This window comes from Panthera pardus, unplaced genomic scaffold (assembly GCF_024362965.1).
Source record: "Panthera pardus isolate Hobbes unplaced genomic scaffold, ASM2436296v1 HiC_scaffold_10, whole genome shotgun sequence".
Lineage (NCBI taxonomy): Eukaryota > Metazoa > Chordata > Mammalia > Carnivora > Felidae > Panthera > Panthera pardus.
This window is the reverse complement of record NW_026526655.1, coordinates 21,998,003-22,018,663: the sequence shown is the minus strand read 5'-3', so window position 1 is coordinate 22,018,663 and position 20,661 is coordinate 21,998,003. Positions and strand designations below refer to the sequence as shown.

Below are 20,661 nucleotides of genomic sequence, written 5' to 3'. Positions count from 1 at the left end.
AAGGCCTAAAAGTAAGGGAGTGAAGTTCACATCAATCGTTTCTGTTAAGACTTAAAAATAAGTGGTTAGGAATAGCTATGTCCAATGAAATGATGGCATTGTTTCTATTTAAGGGAAAATTTAAATACTGGAAATTATTTTTATTAAAAATCAAGCCTAGGGGCACCTGGGTGGCTCAATTGGTTGAGTGTCCAATTCTTGATTTGGGCTCGGGTCATGGTCCCAGCCCATGGTCCCAGTTGTGTGACTGAGCCCCACATTGGGCTCCATACTGAGCAAGGAGCCTGCTTAGGATTCTCTCTTTCTCTCCTTCTGCCCCTCTGCCCCTTTCCCTTGTGCTCTCTCTCTCTCTCTCTCTCTCCCTCTCTCTCTAAAGAAAATAAAATTAAAAAATCAAGCCCAGAGAAAGGACCCCATTTCAGGAATAATAATTATTTAAGCATTTGATAAATATTTATCTGTTGCTGGACAAATGGTAATGTTTTTGAAAAAGAAACGGAGCTTGCCCTAATTAAAGACTGCATTCTATTCTCTAAGTGTCCCATAGGCACTACTCCAGGAGTGGCTCAAAATTAATATCCAGACTAACTGGCACTATTTTCCTAGAGTTTTTATGTTACAAATAAGATGGGTGGTCTGCACTGGGGATGGCCAATCAGCAAATTCACTGATGCTTGAGTTCATTCTACATTTTCAAAAAGCAATTTGTTTCTTAAGAAATGTCTTTTTTATCTCTTTACTGTCATTAGTACATTTTTAAAAAAGCTGTCATTGTACATCTGAATTTTCCAAATACTGTGATTTATATCAATAATCAAGGGCAATGTTTTAACTTACATGAGTAGTAACTAGAACAATAGGCTTCATTAACAATCTGCCATTGTGAAGTTAAATGTACACATGGAACTAATAGTTTTTCCCTATGTATCCTAGTGAACTAAAGGCTCACTCCAGCAACAGATATAGTATGTGCATACACTTTCATGGTTTTCTACAAGTTTTGAAATTTTTAATAGATTAAGATCATTTTAATTTCAGCTCCCTAGTTATGAATAAAAGCTGTATTTAGAAAAGTAAATTGAGTGTCTTCTAGTTTCTAGCATAGTATGAGGTATACAGATAGATATGTGTATATGTGCATATAAGCATAAATGTAATTTTATTTAGTCCTCTAATAATTCCATAAAGTCCATTTTATTTGCCTTGTTTTACAATGGGAAAACTAAACTTTAACAGTTACATAGTATCCAGTTATTCATAAGTACAACTGATTTTGTCTAATTTCAAAGTTTATGTTCTTTCTATTCTTCATCTTGTCTCCGGCACAGAAACTGTGCCCCAACATGGCTGGAGAGGAGAAGGGCAGGACATTTCTGCACAGAGCCCACAGAATTATTAACTTGTTATTGTGTCTGGCCATAGAGGCATGGCTGTGTTTTTTTCCATCTCTGCTCTATACACATAGCAATGGATACCTCAGGCATTTTATATTTGCCCTAAAAATCTCCCGGTTCTGACTTTGTGTTGAACCTTTCTGACCATGGAGACTAGTTAGATGGTCTCAGGTTATAGACTGCCACTAGCTTTCTCCCAAATTGGCCCTCTGCCTAACTCACCTGATCGGTTGTTTCACAGTAACACCTTCAAAGACTGAACAATTGGCAATCTCATTAAAGCTGTCAACATTATTGTTGTGAGTATCATTAGTAAAATGTCAGTAGACTTAATTCATCTTTTTCTAACACGACATTTAACTTAAAAATAATGACACTTGGCCCTCATCCTCTCTGAAATCCTTTGAACCCTTCATTGATCAAAATATTTTTATTTTACTTCATAGATTTTTTCCCTGCTCTTTACCATAGAAAAATGGAAGTTATCAAAAGATAACTTATCTTAAAGATAATTTTAAGAGTTCTCATGATTTGGATTTCAGCACAGCTTCCTCATAAATGGTGAAAATCACATATATTTTTTCCATTTATACTTCTTGACTTTTTTGAGATTCTCAGTTTTGCTAATTTATGTCATAATGTTAATATTGTATAATGTGGTTTTGGTGATGGTTTAAAAACAATTTACAACTCAAAAAAGAAAAAGTTGTTGAAGGAAATGACTTCACAGTTTTTGTGAAGTTCATTTATCCCTATTACTTTATCAACAAGAGTAAGATAAACTAGAGACCCTAATTTGGTATATAGCCATGTATGGTGAGGAAATTATGACTCTTAATGACACTGTCAGTTTAATAACAATAAATAATAAAGAAGATTTAACTTTAAAAAATTGTTTATAAAGGGCTCTCCAACAGAAATATAATGCAAGTCGCATATTTAAACTTTATAGTAGTCATGTTAAAAAAGTTAAAAGAAATAGATGAAATTAATTTTAATAAAGTATTTTATTAAATCAATACATCCAAAATATTATCACTTCAATAGCCAACCAACATAAAAATTATTAATGAAATATTTTAAGTCTTTTATCATTCTAAGTTTTTAAAATTCACCACGAATTTTATACTTACGGATCATCTCAATTCAGATACTACATTTTCATTGAAAATATTTATTCTGTATTTAGATTTCATTTCAACTACAGATGAAATGTAGGTTCACATATCAACATTATTCCAAACATACTAAAAGGTTTATCATTAACTGAATCAAGTATCAGTGTTTAAAAGTTAAATAAAGTTAAAAATTCAGAGTTTTAGTCAAAATCCACATGTGGTTATCATACTAGAAAGCCGTATTAGATAGTCAAGGGCTATCATATTAGAAAAAAACTAGTGTATAAATCAGTAATAAAAAAACAAATTAAATAAATATTCTTTAAAAAAGAATTGCTTAAAGTCAAATGTCATCTACTTCAAAAAAAAGCTATTTCTTTTAGCTATTTCTCTTTTCTTTTTCATTATTATGTAGACTGGTTTACAACATTTGTAATCATTACTGGACAACATGTTCTATTGCATAATGCTATAATATGCAATAATTATAAATTTTAAGAGACTTAAAACAGCTACAGCGCAATGCTTATCCTATATAATTTTTTTTTATATTTATTTTTTTGAGAAACAGTGTGAGACAAAGTGTGAGTGGGGGAGGGGCAGAGAGAGGAGACACAGAATCCAAAGCAGGCTCCAGGCTGGGTAAGTGGTCAGCACAGAGCCTGATGCGGGGCTCAAACCCACGAACTGTGAGATCATGACCTGAGCCGAAGTCGGATGCTCAACTGACTGAGCCACCCAGGTGCCCCTATCCTATATAATTTTCTTCACTAAAATAATGCCTAAAGTATTTTATTTATTTATTTATTTATTTATTTATTTATTTATTTATTTTTAATTCTAAAGTATTTTTTTGGATCTCCTACTTTCTACTAAATATTATTTCGTGGGATTTTTGTTTTTTATTTGTTGTTTCTTAACCAAATTTTGTTGAGGTATAATTCACACACAATAAGATGCACTTATTTTAGGTTATAATTCAGTGAGTTTTAACAAATATATATACTCATGTAACCACCATGCTAATATGATACAAAGCATTTCAATAATCCCCCAAAAGTTGTCTCATTCTCCCAATAGTTGTCCTGGGATCCACTGATCTAATTTCTAACACTATAAATTAATTTTGCCAATTTGAGAACTTCATATAAATGGAATAATATAATATCTACACATCCAGTAAGTGTTCTTTTTTTGAGGTGGAGGGATCTGGATTCTTTTGCCAGCATAATAGTCATAAAATGTATCCATATTATTGTGTGATTCAGTAATCATTTGTTTTTCTTGTTGAGTAGAATTCCAATATATAAATAAACTATAATTCTTTTTCTGTTTTATTTTTGGATATTTGTTTTTTCTCTCAATTTTTAGTTACCATGAAAAAATCTGCTATCAACAAGCATACAAGTCTTCATGTGGACATGTTTTCATTTTCTTGGGAAATATCCAAGAGTAAAATGCTACATCATATGGGCCTACTATTAACTTCATTAGAAGTTATCACACTGTTTTCCATAGAGTTCTATTTGTTCTACATTCTTGCCAACAATTGAGGTTGTCCATCTTTAAAAATTTTACCCATTCTAGTGAGTGTGTAGTGATGTCTTACTATGGTCTGATAACTATTTTGACTCTTTTTATTGCTACATTATGTAATTCAAATGATTCTTTCTCCTTTAACTGATTTACCCGTTTCCTTGTTAAGATAGAATATAAATAAGAGCAAGAGGATGAAGTGCCAAAATCCTGGGTAAATAAAAATTACCCTAAGTGCTAAAATGAAGACCATTTAGAGAACGAAACTTCTTAATACCTTGCCCTTCTGTAATTTAGTTATGACATGCTATGGTGGAAAAAGCATAGGACTTGGATTCAGATTCCTTGACTTCAGGTCCTGCCTTTGCCACTTACTAGTTCTAGATACTTGGGGAAGTCATTTGAAAGGGTTTGTTTCCTCTTCTACAAAATGGGGCTATCTGTTGTCTCAATCTCAAAGCATTGTTGTGGGATCAAATGAGATTAATGTACCAACATAAGGGCTTATTATAAGGTCTTTGAACAAACATATATCTTGGAAGCTTTCCAAAGAAGATGAGAACACTGTCTTCTGGTGCTTCAGACATTTTAGATGGAACATATCATGCTCTTAATAACATATTAGAGAGGGAGCCTGCATTCTGGGGTTAGAAAACCCAGGTTTAAACCCTCATTGCTGTATAATCATCAAATATTTAATTTTATGACCCTCTGTTACCTCATTTACAAAATAAATATTAATTTAGCTGTAGGATGTAATGTGGATATATAAAGGGCTCAGTGAAGTGCCTGGTAAGTAATAGACACACAATAATTGATGGTTGTTGATGTTGTGGTTTTTTTTTAATGCACATTTCCAAATCAGCTAGACAGGAGTCAAAATCAAAACTTAAATATAAGACCATTAAGTCCTAACTGCTGGCATATTCTGAATTCTTTTATAAGGAAAATAACTTTTAAAGGGATTTCTCCTGGGGGCACCTGGGTGGCTCAGTCAGTTAAGCATCCGACTTCAGCTTGGGTTATGATCTCACGGTTCGTAAGTTTGAGCCCTATGTCCGGCTCTGTGCTGACAGCTCAGAGCCTGGAGCCTGCTTCGGATTCTATGTCTGCCTCTCTCTCTCTTTCTGTCCCTCCCCTGATTGCTCTGTCTCTCTCTCAAAAATAAACATTAGAAAAAAATTTAAAGGGATTTCTCCTGCAAAAATAATTCCAAATCTTTGTGTCATATATGTCAAATAAAGCCAAACTAATACACAGGTTTAGAAAGGTCATGTATAGGCTGGCCGCACATGAGGGAAGCCAACCCCATTGAGGTAGCTCAATTCAAAACTCCACCAACAGGTTGTTTTATATTGGATGGTATCAACAAAAACCCAATGGAATAGTTTATTCTTGGGCAGTTTAAATGCTAAATGCACAGAATTCTGGTTGGCCCTGAATGAGTCGGAGCCAATGTTCTAATCTATGACTGGTCCTGTTACACACCTCTTTTTCAGAAGGTCTGCAATACCAACTGACAATACATTTGTTAAGTTACTGTTCCTCCTCACTTCTTCATGTACTTGGATAACCCTGAAGTTCCACTGGTTATTTTTTTCTTTGCTTAACTAATACCCTCATCTTCATTGATAAAATTTGCAAAAAGGTGAAGGATTATCTGCTCCATGTTTAAATCACTTACCTACCAGTGATCCTTACAGGTACCATTACAAAAAAAAAAAAAAAGGCTTCTTTGTGAATAGTAATGTCCCACTTGCTTCTCATATTTTCTTACCTGTTTGCATTTCGAAGAACATCAAGCAGATTGCTCAGTGTCGTCTCATTCTGGAATACACTTGGAAAACTAGAAAGGAGCTGCCACACAGCAGTCTGCTCTTGCACTTGTGAGAAGAAGGACAGCACTTTGACCATTTCCTGAAATACTGTCTTCTGGTTGTCGGGATCACTTGATATCTTATAAAATAACAAACAGCGCAAAGTGAGAGTTCGGCATTTGTAATCACGTGGCTTACTGTTTTGGGAAACATTAAAAATTTAGATTTTCACATAATTCTTTCTGATTGTCATACAATATGAAATCATCCTTTACTCTGAAAAATTATAACCATTTCTAATATTCTTAAACATAATTGGATTTTTTTCCTATGCCTCCAGAAATTAGCATATTTCAAGCTTGGTTAACAGAGCTATGTTTCCATTTATATAAAATATTTTAAATTACATTTTTTAATTCCTTAAAATGAAATTAGGTTCTAGGTAATATTTTTGTTTTTCCCAAGGGTATCTGGTTTAGAAGTTACAGACATATCTTCTCTATATCCATTAGTAGACTTTCTATTATTTGGGTACAGAACCCTTAAAACTATATATATTTACTATTATAATTACACATACACACATACTTAATGGGATAAAATATTTCCAATGTTCTGTTGCGATATCAGGAACTTTAGTATAATAAATCATTTGTATAGTAAATGAATATATATAATAATCACATCTTACAAGCAAGCAAATAACAAAAACCATGACCTTTGGTCTTGCTCTGGATCATAGGACCCAGGTAGTACTTTCAAAGTAAAGTATTTTTTCATTATATTCCCACCCAAAGTAATTTTCTTAATAAACTCAATCATACTGGTAAAGTCAGGCTTTCGTTCAGTTGTAATTGAAGTTCTTTCATGCTGAGAATGTGATTTTGAACAATATATTCTTAAGCACACATTTTACTCTACATGACTGCTGAATTTGTTTAGAAAGCATTTTAAGTGCTCTAAGTTGGATTGGGGTTATTATAACACTGTCTCTAACCCAGTTCATTTGGAAAACTCAGATTACTAAAGATAGTTCAAGCATTCTGAACTTAACAAAAATTACAATAAAATTCAGAGAACCAAGAGGAAAATATCAGAAGTGGACATGTATCATTTATTCTTGCTTATGAAATTTCAAGAAAATTCTGAATATTTTTGAGATCTTTCACCATACGTGGGGTTTTGTTAAATTTGCACATCGTAGTGTAAGAATAGCATGTAAAAGTGGTCATTACCACTTTACAGTATAAAGTCCTTACCCCTAACGTACAATGTTTTGGGGGAGAGGAATATATTGTTTCATCAAAAATCAGTTTTTCAAAGTAGGCTTCATGTTAATGAGAAAAATTAAAAAGATCACCCATTACTCTAACTTCTGAGAGTTATATGGCTCCAGTAGTTTAATTATTAAACTTATAGGACATCCTGAGTAATCTTACTTAAATATCTCAAGAGAAAACAATCTTCATTCACCATAGAGGAAAGCCACCTACAAAGATGTGTCTACATTTACCAAAATGCAATATTTTTGGTTCAGCATTGAAATCACTTCAATCCTGAACATTTCAATGGAAGGCAGATATTACTTAGAATGAGATACTGTGTGTGAATCTCTGTGTGAGGAATTCATGCTAAGGGTGAGCACATATTCAAGTCAATATTTCCCGGTCTGTGTGGGCTATGGACTTGCCCTTTGACTCAAATTGAATTATTTGTGGATGCAAGACTGGAAACAATACATGTCCTTTCATTGTTTAAGAGGTCTTGATCAAATTAAAATGTTTACACTCACCTGAGAGAACTGGTTTGTTAGTTCATGAAGAGAAGACTCTAAAAAGGTCATATTGGATAGGCAAAATCTGTTAAAAACGTTTTTCCCTAGGGTGGTCCAAGAGAAGGCATAATGGGCAATATAGTCTGGATAGCTATCACACAGTTCTCTCCGAATGTCTTCTGAAGTTGAATTTTGCTTTAACAGCTAAAAATGTGTGAGAGAAGAGTGGGATAATGATGTCAGTACATACAGACATGAAATATTCTTGTCTTCAAGGAAATGGACTTGTTTTCATAATAGCCATTTTAAGGTCCTGCATTATAGCTACTATTCAAATAACACTAAAATACACTCGGTTTATTTATTACAAGTTACAAGAGAATGTGTGAATGTGGCCATTCTTGTCACTGTTGTGATTTACATGATTCAGATATGACTTGTTTAACTGAACTCATTTCCTGTCTCTGACCAGAGAAGCTAAATGCACCAGGTCTTTTCTCGCAAAAATCGTCAGATGTAAAAATCTGAGTTTCTCCTGGGCTTTTAGCAGCAAACTCAGGTGTCCTAACTCGTTGTGACACTTCCTGGGAAAGTGGCTGTGATCTCTGGAAGACTTCCAAAGAGGGGGAGCTTCAGAGTCCAAGACAAACAGTGTTTTTAGTGAAGTGGACAAACATGGATTACGTTTCATATGGAAAGAAATACTTCATTTAAGAAGTATGCATATGAAGAGAAAAGGAAAACACATGCATGAAAACACATAAAGGTATATAATTAACAGATGCAATAAGTGGAAAGCATTTTCATAATGGAATCATCCTAAGTCTTCATATATTTCACAGTACAGACCAGACAGGGCACTAATTGTAGGTAGAATAGTGATCACATTGACCATTTTAGGTTTTTAGGTCTTTATAGAGCCAATTATATTAGTTATAATATCTAATGGGTCCTTCCTAACAATTAATTCTTAGAACCCTGTTAGGTGAGGGGCAATTAACTTTATTTTCCCCTTAAGACTATGTCACAGAAGCTACACTCTTCCTCCTAGTGATGCAACTTCTAAGTGAATGGAACGAGACAGGATCCACTTATTCCAGGATATACTGTAAGTGCCAAGTCCTCGAGCCATTCATCCATATCTCTTTCTTAACATTACACATAAACTCACTCCAAAATGATTTCTCTACTCATTTTTGCAAGGGTTGCAGAAAGCAGGAAAGAGAAAGAAAGAGGAATCAGAGAGATCGCTGACACAGGCATCAACATATCATCCTGATTTTGACATCCCTTCCTTGCTCCCACTACTCTAAAAATATGTATCTATACATAGAAAATCAATTTTTGACTTATCTCCACTGGATCTATGACTCTGTGCTGCCTCACAAAATTCTGAAATTTCATTCCATGTGAGAAAAATAATTTTGGAGTTTCAACACAATAAGGCGGTATTTTTGAGGATAGCATTTTTATTCTATATATTAAAGAATTTAGCTGATCCAATGCAAGACTATTTGCTTCTAGGAACCAATATGGAAGAAATAGAAATGGAATAAAATAACTTTCCCCTATCTACATACTGGCCTAATTTAGGGAGGGTTTACATTGGAATTAACTGAGCATATTGGGGGCTGCTTATGCCAAATAGGGTGCTTTAGGTATCTCAAATATTATTACTGTTGAAACTAGACTTTCAAAATCTAGACTGAACCAAATGGGGAAAGTCTTATATTTCAGCCAACACTGGCAGAATTGTCCTGATGGGTAATAGTGCCTTTCTTGGAATCCCTTTTTGTGTTGTAAACCTTTGGCTTATTTACATAAACCAGTTTATTGAGATGCCTCATTTATACAGAATGTTTTTAAGGGTAACTAACAGAGACATATTAAGCAGCAGAGGTTATGATCACTGGAATATGAATAAAAGTCAAAGTTATGTCCTATTTCCTATGTTCCATCCAGATGGAAGAAACGTCTACTACGTAAAATATGAATATATTATTTAAAATGCATATGTGTACATGTGCATATGACAGAGACAGAGACAGTGAGAGAGAGACAGAGAGAGAGAAGTCTATTAGAAAATGTTGAAAATGATCTCTTTTTGATGTCTGAAGAGCACATAAAGGAGGACTCAAATGCCTACAGAGGCTAGCCAAATAAATGTATGAATCTGGCTGGATAAAAGACAGTAAGGAAAAGTGGGGACTGTGGTCAACAGAAGAGTACCTGTTCTGTGTAAAAGCGTTCAAATTCAATTTCCTAATATCCCTACACAAACCTTCAGACACACGCGTGCGCGCACACACACACACTTAACTCATAGGCTGCCAGTTTATGCCTCTGATAGAAATTATGATTATTTTTTTTTGCATCTGAAATCTTAAAATAAATGACTGGTGAACAAAGGGATAGATATGTCAGCTCTCCAAACTACACTAAGCAAAAGGACTTTGCTACTTCAGGTAGATATTTTCCATAGCTCCAAATTTTCCAAAGGCATGATCAGTATGGACGAGGCAGCAAGTTTAATGAGTGTTAGAGCTTCATATGCTTTCATATTCGTTTTTTTCTTCCCTGTTTCAGAAAATTAGATCATATGCAATGCCACCCTATCTCTAACTAAAGGAAAATCTTAAGTTTGATTAAGGGACTTAACAGGGAAGTAAATAAATGTCCAAGACCTTAAAGAATTCAGAATGTCTGAGAATTAAGCTTTTTTTTTTTTTTAATGTTTATTTTTGACAGACAAAGAGAGAGACAGAGTGCAAGTGGGAGAGGGGCAGAGAGAGAAGGAGACACAGAATATACAGCAGGCTCCAGGATCTGAGCTGTCAGCACAGAGCCCAATGCAGGGCTCAAACCCACAGATCGTGAGATCACGACCTGAGCCGAATTCGTATGCTTAAGCAACTGAGCCACTCAGGCGCCCCGAGAATTAAGCTTTTTATGGAAGAGCTCCTAAGAAAAGAATTTCCCTGAGATATTACTCCAAATGGGAGGGTGTCCCAAATCTCTTCCTGTTTGGGAATTCCTTTTATTAAGGTATTTGTTCAACTGCTATTTATTATCAGTCCATTACAAAACTGAGTGAAATTACCTTTTCCAAACCAAGGATTCGGGCAAGGATTTGACTACCATTGAAAGTATCTGTTCCCATACTTTCCAAATTAGAACTGGTACTGGGAAATACTGTGGCTGCAATAGAAAAAAGAACAGATTAGCATTCTAAATAGACACACAAAAATGGACAGATTCACACAAGAATCCGTAAATATCACTTGTGCCCTTATATACCCCAAAGCAAGAATGTGCTCAATATGCATCTTCCATGAAAATTTTGAACTGGTAAAACAGCAAATTTCATCATTATTTCTTTTCACATAAAATTGTGATGGTTTTGGTCTGCTCTTGGGTTTTTTCCAATCAGCTTAGATGTCATTTGCTTTCATTCCAGTTTATGTCATTAAACTTCATCACCAATATTATTGCCTAATAAAGTACATCATTTCTGTGCAGGCCTGGAGGATTTGAGGTGTCTCCACGAGCTCCACAGATCCATCATATCTAACATCTGTTCAAAGGATCTGCCAATGCACATCTGGTGATAATGGTTTTCTTTTTAATTATTCAATTGGGAGGCTAAAATCTGCTTAGGATCATAAATTCCTTCCTCCCCAAAGTGTTTTCTGAAAGATATTTCAGATCAAATAAATGGGATGAAGCAATTAGTCCAGACTACAGTATACTCTAATTAAGCAATTCTCAAAGTAGCCTCATCTAGTACTATTTATGATGTGGTGGGGTGTTCTCGGTTAGGAGCATTAGCTAGAAGATTATGTTCATCCCCAGAGCATGGATGTTCAGTAAGCCAGTATGTTACCTTTTATACATTTTAGACAGTTAGTTATCCTCACAGCAAAGAATCTTAGTATTCAAAAATCCAGTGATCTATCATCAGTAGGGCCTACGTTTTATTATAATGCCTGTGGGGCTGAAGAATTTACCAACTGATTCCTCTGGACCAGGCGATACATTTGTGAGATGAGTGGAGAGGGTAAGAGACATAATCTGTGGCTACTGAGCAAAGCAAAGCTTACTAGACCACAACACTATAATCTTATTTCTACTGTGCTTTAAGCTACTCAGCCAAATACCCTCAGATCATTCACGATAGAACATTAACTCCTCAGAACCACTCACCATCGTATTCCTCTTACATTAACACAACAGGACCTTTTTCATTTGGTTCATCAACTTGTATTGGAATGTTATTTAATGTCATAGTTATTTTGTTTTGTTTTGTTTTGTTTTTGGGGGGGTAGTTGACACACAAGGTTATATTAGTTTTAGGTCTACAACATAGTGATTCAACAAATCCATATGGTATACTATGCTCACAAGTGTAGTTATTGCCTGTTACCATACAACACTATTACAACATCATTGACTTTATTCCCTATTTCCAGTTCTGTGTCCTTTATTCCTGTGACTTGTTTATTCCATAACTGAAAGCCTGTATCTCTCACTCCCTCTCACTCATTTTGTCTGTCCTCCCTCCCCCTTCCCTCTGGCAATCTGTCTGGTGATCTGTCTGGTGACCTGTCTTTATCGGTTTAGTTCTTTTTGTCTGTTTATTCATTAGTTTTATTTTGTTTTGTTTTTTAGGTTCCACTTATGAGTGAAATCATATGGTATTTATCTCTCTCAGTCTGGCTTATTTCACTTAGCATAATACCCTCTATGTCCAGCCATGTTATTGCAAATGGAAAGATCTTACTTATCCTTTTTTATGGTAGCATAATATTCCAGTGTGTACATATATATATATATCTGTGTGTGTGCGTACACCATATCTTTATTCATGTATCCATTGAACACTTTGGTTGTTCCCATGTCTTGGCTATTGTAAATAGTGCTGCAATAAACACAGGGGTGCATATATCTTTTCAAATTAGCATATCATTTTATTTGAGTAAACACCCAGTAGCGGAATTATAGGATAATGTGGTATTTCTATTTTTAATTTTTTAAGGAACCTCCATACTGTTTTCCACAGTGGCTGTACCAATTTACACAATGTTATAGAATCTTAAATATTCCATGGCATTTTTAAAGGTACTTTTTTTTTTTTTTTTCAGAGCACCAATCATGTTCCAAACATACAGGAATCTTTGTTTTGTTCACTAATATATCCCCAGGACATAGGACCGAGCTTACATGATAGTGGGCATCCTATACATATTTGTCAAACGAATATAAAACAGTCCTGCTTTTTTGAGAGTTTATCAGCGATTTATGGCTTCTAATGAGTTTCTTAAGGCAATCTGCATCAGAATTACTTGGTGTAAGGCTCAGGTAGTTCAACCAGAAGGTTTTCTGCACACTAAACTGGGAGGGCCCCTGGCGCAGCTGTAAAGGAAGCACACAGTCCCGCTGAAAGACTGATACTGAGCACTGCTGGGGAGGAACAAGGGCGGAGTGGAAAGAGTCCTGGCTTGGCTGCTGCTCTAGTAGCAGGTCTGCTGGATGGGCATAGACAGGGCAGAGAACTTGGTCGGGCCTCATATTCCTCATCTGTGAAATGAACAGTTTGGGCAAATTTCCAGGACTTCATCCAGTAATTTTTTCTTTGTTTTAAATTGAAATGATATTAACATAGAGCATTGTATTAGTTTCAGGTGTACAATAGGGTGATTCAATACTTACATACATTACTCAGTGCTCATCAGGTAAGTGATCTTTATCTATTTCACCCCTTCCCCCACTCACCACCCTCTGGCAACCACCAGTTTGTTCTCTGTATTTAAGAAAGGTTTCTGGTTTGTCTCCTTTTTCCTTATTTGCTCACTTGTTTTGTTTCTTAAATTCCATATAGGAGTGAAATTATTTGGCATGTGTCTTTCTCTGACTGACTTACTTCACTTAGCGTTATACCTTCTAGGTCCACCCATGTTGTTGCAAATGGTCATTTTTTATTACTGGGCTTTCTAACCATCCCAGCATCATCTAATTGCAGACAACTACAGCCCCTAGCCGATTCTGGGAAAGTGAGCAATTCTCAACATCATATTTCGCACCATCTAGGCTTTTGCTCCTAGAAAGTATTTTAGTAAGAACTTAATTTCCAATTATCTCAAGAACTTTGCATAATTGCACTGCCACACTCAGGCAACCTTAAGGAACATTTAGATCTCTGAGGAATATTCTAGGCATTCCATCTCTGTTTGAAAAGTTAAAAGTTTAACCCTTTCAAAGACTAGACCTTGCTGGCTGTTCCAAAAGGCCTGCTCTAAACTCGAGAGAAGAGAATAGCTTACCCGGTGATGTGTGCCTTCTTTCTGGAACTTTGGTGCTCTGGAGTGATAAATTGCTGTCCTTCTCCAGGTTGGATGACTTTCTCAGAATTTCACTAGAGAAGAAAAAGCAAGAACTCTATAACTTCACCCACATTAATTTCAGTTAGTTACAGCAATGTATTATGTGGCAGATACCAGGGCTCTCCAAGGACTTTCAAATTTTTAATTTACTTTCTAGGATTGTAATGGAAGAACTCACCTAACCACACACCAATGAATACAGACGCTCTCCTACAAGGTAAATTTTTATTCAGACAAAATGACCTGGATGATGTTTAGTTATTTTTACTTTTATCTTGTAAAAAGGAAATTATTTTTAAAAAACATTAGAGTTAAATATTGGAAATAATTATGATACATATATATATCATATATGTATGATACATATATATGTCATATAGATATATATCATATCTATATATGATATATATATCTATATAGGATATAGATGATATATATGATATTATACCATATTATATATATATATACATATATATATATATACACATATATATATATGTATATATATATATATACACATTTCATTTAAAAAGATGAGGGATTCCAAAGAGATGAGAGCTCAACGATGCTTGTGCTTCAGGGACTGAAACAAAGGTATGCTTATTTGTTAACCTTGAAAGAAAAGAAAAGAAAAGAAAAGAAAAGAAAAGAAAAGAAAAGAAAAGAAAAGATGTCTTTACAAGACAGATTCAAGGAAGAAAGAAAAGAACACACCTTTATTGAATGTCTAGTCTGTGCCAAGCTCTGTGGCTGTTGCCATTACAGGTGGCACCAGGTGTTGAAGGAATGTATGATGATGTAAGTAGACTTTTTATTGTACTGGATGCATCAATGCGGCAACATAGCATTGTGGTGCCACGAATCCCTGCTTTATCATGGTCACAGTAGCTTTGGGAAGGAAACATTACTGGACCTTTAGGAACCTTCTTTTTAAAAATTCACTTCCTCTTTAGTTGATTATTAAAATGGAGATAATCATACTTTCTGGAAAACATGATATATCTAAACTAAGTGTCCAAAATAAATGTACATATTTCAAGACTGAAATCAGTCCGATGCCTGGATGTGAACACTTTTTGGAATTCCTAAAAGTTGGTGAACTTTGTGTACTTGTTTATAAAAAAGCTTACTTAAGATACATAAGGACGGATATAAAAATATAATAGTGAAAAAGCAAGAAGTTCCACTTACGGTTGAGATTTCAATTTAACTTCCTTTTTAGAAACAAGATCTGAATCATGGTTCCAGGGTACACTGTGATTTATAATTGGGAAAAAAATCTGTTTTTTTTTTCTTTTTTAGTGTGTCCTTTTAGTAAAAATGGTAAGAAGAGGTGATATTTGTTTTCATTCCCTAGTGTTTTTCCAATATTCTCTATAAAATGCACTGGTTGCTCCAAAAGTTCTGCATTCTTAATGTATATTTGAATTATTCATGACCATGACTGTACTCCCCAAAATCTTTTTACATTCCTTATGCTGACTATTTGGATGGGAAAACTGCTCAGATAAAAATAAGAATTGACCTGTACCTTTTCCCTTCTCTCAAACAGAAGTTTTAGAAAGTTTGAGAAAGTCAGGTTCACTTTTCTTTTTCTCAACATTTTTTTTTTAGTTCAGCTTGAAATGCTATAAGGAGGACTATTGAATATCAACACATTTTGAAAATAAAGGGGAAAACTACCTTCATAAAAATTTTAAGGAATAGGGACAGCAACAAAAACCAAAAGGAGAATGACAAAGATCAACATGAGCAAACAGGGAGCAAGAGAAAACAGAGACTGAATAATATAGGAGAGCTGGAAAGAAAAACAGAAGAAGAGGTGATAGGAAACAAAGAAAATGTAAGTTAAGAGACAGAGGACACTTTGCCCATCTTCCCACATTCAGAGAAGGGTCCTAAAACTACTCCTTCAAATATTCTTTAAAGACCAAAGAAAAAAAGCTCATCTCCTTCCCAGCAAGCCTCTGGCTCAGCAAGTCTGCATTTGCTCAACAATAAAATGTCAGCTTCCAGACAAGGAACTACAGATGCTTCTCTCCTAATAGGACCTGTCCTTGATCAGGAAGTACCCGTGGTTACATGGTCACCACCCATTCCATATTACAGGAGTGGGGAGGTGGTCCCTTTCCTGTATGTGGCCTTGGTTTGCCTTTTTGTTGGGGTGAGAGATCAGGATATCATGTGGGCTTTGCTGTTCAACTGCCTGCAAATTCCTCCCAGTTTTATTTTGCATTTACAAAATGTGGTGTGATAGCATATGTCCATTGCCACTGCACAAAAAACTATTGTCTTGGGGCGCCTGGGTGGCTCAGTCGGTTAAGCGTCCGACTTCAGCTCAGGTCACGATCTCACGGTCCGTGAGTTTGAGCCCCGCGTCAGGCTCTGGGCTGATGGCTCAGAGCCTGGAGCCTGCTTCCGATTCTGTGTCTCCCTCTCTCTCTGCCCCTCCCCAGTTCATGCTCTGTCTCTCTCTGTCCCAAAAATAAATAAACGTTAAAAAAAAATTTTAAAAACTATTGTCTTTAAGCTCTTAAAATGGAAACCCCAAGGGGCACTTAGGTGGCTCAGTTCGTTAAGCATCCAACTTTGGCTCAGGTCACGATCTCATGGTCTCTGGGTTCAAGCCCCACATGGGGCTCTGTGCTGACAGCTCAGAGCCTGGAGCCTGCTTCAGATTCTGTATCTCCCTCTCTCTCTTCCCACTGCCCACTCATACTCTGTCTCTGTCTCTCAAAAATAAATAAACATTAATTTTTTTTAAATAGAAGAAAAGATAGCTAAGGAAATTGTGTTATTTTTGTTTGTTTGTTTGTTTGTTTTTAATAGCTTAGCTTTCCCTCCATTGTTGCATACCTGTGTCTGTCCTTAAAAGAAAAAACACCCTACAAGCTTCATAATGGCAATAAATTCATATCTTTCAGTGCTCACTCTAAACGTCCATGGACTCAATGCTCCAATCAAAAGAAACAGGGTTACAGAATGGATAAGAAAACAAGATCCATCTATATGCTGTTTACAAGTGACCCACTTTAGACCTAAAGACAGCTTCAGATTGAAAATAAGGGGATGGAGAACCATCTATCATGCTAACGGGCAACAAAAGAAAGCTGGAGTAGTCATATTTGTATCAGACAATCTAGACTTTAAAATAAAGACTGTAACAAGAGATGCAGAAGGGCATTATATCATAATCAAGGGGCCTATCCACCAAGAAGACCTAACAGTTGTAAACATTTATGTGCCAACTGTGGAAGCACCTAAATATATAACTCAATTAATCACAAACATAAACTTATCGATAGTAATACCATAAAAATAGGAGACTTCAACACCCCACTCACAGCAATGGACAGATCATCTAATCAATCAATAAGGAAAACAATGGCTTTGAATGACACACTGGACCAGAAGGACTTAACAGATACATTCAGAACATTTCATCCTAAAGCAGCAGAATATACATTCTTCTCCAGTGCACATGGAACATTCTCCACAATAGACCATATACTGGGACACAAATCAGGCCTAAGTAAGTACAAAAAGATCAAGATCATACCGTGCATATTTTCAAACCACAAAGTGATGAAACTCGAAACCAACCACAAGAAAAAATATGGAAAGGTAACAAATACTTGGAGACTGAAGAACATCCTACTAAAGAATGAATGGGTTAATCAAGACGTTAAAGAGGAAATTAAAAAGTATATGGAAGCCAATGAAAATGATAACACCACAACCCAAAACCTCTGGGATGCAGCAAAGGCAGTCATAAGAGGAAAGTATATAGCAATGCAGGCCTTCCTAAAGAAAGAAGAAAGATGTCAGATACACAACCTAACCTTATGCCTTAAGGAGCTGGAAAAAGAACAGCAAATAAAACCCAAAACCAGCAGAAGACAGGAAATAATAAAGATTAGAGCAGAAATGAATGTTATCGAAACCAAAAAAACAGTAGAACAGATCAATGAAACCAGAAGCTGGTTCTTTGAAAGAATTAACAAAATTGATAAACCACTAGCCAGTTTGATCAAAAACAAAAAGGAAAGGACCCAAATAAATAAAATCAAGAATGAAAGAGGAGAGATCACAACCAACATAGCAGAAATAAAAACAATAATAAGAGAATATTATGAGCAATTATATGCCAATAAAATGGGCAATCTGGAAGAAATGGACAAATTCCTAGAAACATATACACTATCAAAACTGAAACAGGAAGAAATAGAAAATTTGAACAGACCCATAACCAGTAAAGAAATCGAATGAGTAATCAAAAATCTGCCAAAAAACAAGAGTCCAGGGCCAGATGGCTTTCCAGGGGAATTCTACCCAACATGTAAGGAAGAGTTAACACCCATTCTCTTGAAGCAGTTCCAAAAAATAGAAATGGAAGGAAAACTTCCAAACTCTATGAATCCACCATTACCTTGATTCCAAAACCAGACAGAGACCCCACTAAAAAGGAGAACTATAGACCAATTTCCCTGATGAACATGGATGCAAAAATCCTCAACAAGATATTAGCCAACTGGATCCAACAATACATTAAAAAAATTATTCACCACGACCAAGTGGGATTTATACCTGGGATGTAGGGCTGATTCAATATCTGCAAAACAATTAACATGATACATCACATCAATAAAAGAAAGGACAAGAACCATATGATCCTCTCAATAGATGCAGAGAAAGCATTTGACAAAATAGAGCATCCTCTCTTGATAAAAATCCTCAAGAAAGTAGGGATAGAAGGAGCATATCTTGAGATCATAAAAGCCATATATGAATGACCCAACGCTAATATCATCCTCAATGGGGAAAAACTGAGAGCTTTCCCCCTAAGGTCAGGAACAAGACAGGGATGTCCACTCTTGCCACTGTTATTCAACATAGTATTGGAAGTCTTAGCCTCTGTGATCAGACAACACAAAGAAATAAAAGGCATCCAAATCGGCCAGGAGGAGGTCAAAGTTTCACTCTTTGCAGATGACATGATACCCTTTATGGAAAACCCAAAATATTCCACCAAAAAACTCCTAGAATTGATTCATGAATTCAGCAAAGTCGCAGGATATAAAATCAATGCACAGAAATTGGTTGCATTCCTATACACCAACAATGAAGCAACAGAAAGAGAAATCAAGGAATCGATCCCATTTACAGTTGCACCAAAACCCATAAAATACCTAGGAATAAATCTAACCAAAGAGGTGAAAAATCTATACACTGAAAAATATAGAAAGCTTATGAAAGAAATTGAAGAAGACACACACACACAAAAAAAAAATGGAAAAAGATTCCATGCTCCTGGATAGGAAGAACAAATATTATTAAAATATCGATACTACCCAAAGAAATCTACATATTCAATGCAATCCCTATCAAAATAACACCAGCATTCTTCACAGAGCTAGAAAAATAATCCTAAAATTTGTATGGAAGAAAAAAGATCCAGAATAGCCAAAGCAATCTTGAAAAAGAAAACCAAAGTGGGAGGCATCACAATCCCAGACTTCAAGCTATACTACAAAGCTGTAATCATCAAGACAGTATGGTGCTGGAACAGAAACAGACACTCAGATCAATGGAACAGAATAGAGAACCCAGAAATGGACCCACAAACATATGGCCAACTAATCTTTGACAAAGCAGGAAAGACTATCCGATGGAATAAAGACAGTCTCTTCAGCAAGTGGTGCTGGGAGAACTGGACAGCGACATGCAGAAGAATGAACCTGGGCCACTTTCTTATGCCACTCACAGAAGTAAACTCAAAATGGATGAAAGATCTCAATGTAAGACAGGAAGCCATCAAAATCCTCGAGGCAAAAACCTCTTTGATCTTGGCCACAGAAACTTCTTACTCAACACATCTCCAGAGGCAAGGGAAACAAAAGCAAAAAAGGACCTCATCAAAATAAAAAGCTTCTGCACAGCAAAGGAAACAATCAGCAAAACTAAAAGGCAACTGACAGAATGGGAAAAGATATTTGCAAATGACATATCAGATAAAGGGTTAGTATCCAATATCTACACAGAACTTATCAAACTCAACACCCAAAAAACAAAGAATCCAGTGAAGAAATGGGCAAAAGACATGAATAGACACTTCTCCAAAGAAGGCATCCAGATGGCCAACTGACACATGAAACAATGCTCAACATCACTCATCATCAGGGAAATACAAATCAAAACCACAATGAGATACCACCTGACACCTGTCAGAATGGCTCACATTAACAACTCAGGCAACAACAGATGTTGGCGAGGATGCGGAGAAAGAGGATCTCCTTTGCGTTGTTGGTGGCAATGCAAGCTAGTGCAGCCACCCCAGAAAACAGTATGGCGGTTCCTCAAAAAACTAAAAATAGAATCACCCTACGACCCAGCAATTGCACTACTAGGCATCTATCCACGGGATACAGGTGTGCTCTTTCGAAGGGACACATGCACCCCAATGTTTATAGCAGCACTACCAACAACAGCCAAAGTATGGAAAGAGCCCAAATGTCCATCAATGGATGAATGGATAAAGAAAATGTGATATATATATATATATATATATATATATATATATATATATATATATACACAACACACACACACATAATGGAGTATTACTTGGCAATCAAAAAGAAT

The 20,661-nt window shown here is 35.7% G+C and overlaps 1 protein-coding gene across 3 annotated transcripts in view; it reads right to left on the bottom strand.

Annotated features, from left to right (window-relative positions):
- Positions 1 to 20,661, bottom strand: part of ABCA12 (ATP binding cassette subfamily A member 12) — a 272,411-nt gene that overhangs the window by 91,586 nt on the left and 160,164 nt on the right. For all 3 annotated transcript variants that reach the window (XM_019446082.2, XM_019446080.2, XM_019446081.2), the window contains exons 4-7: positions 13,960 to 14,051; positions 10,740 to 10,837; positions 7,658 to 7,843; positions 5,826 to 6,004 (exon numbers count right to left, since the gene is read on the bottom strand). In XM_019446082.2, coding sequence (XP_019301627.2) covers positions 5,826 to 6,004; positions 7,658 to 7,843; positions 10,740 to 10,799 — 425 coding nt within the window. In that variant the 5' untranslated portion in view covers positions 10,800 to 10,837; positions 13,960 to 14,051. The remainder of the gene's footprint in view (positions 1 to 5,825; positions 6,005 to 7,657; positions 7,844 to 10,739; positions 10,838 to 13,959; positions 14,052 to 20,661) is intronic.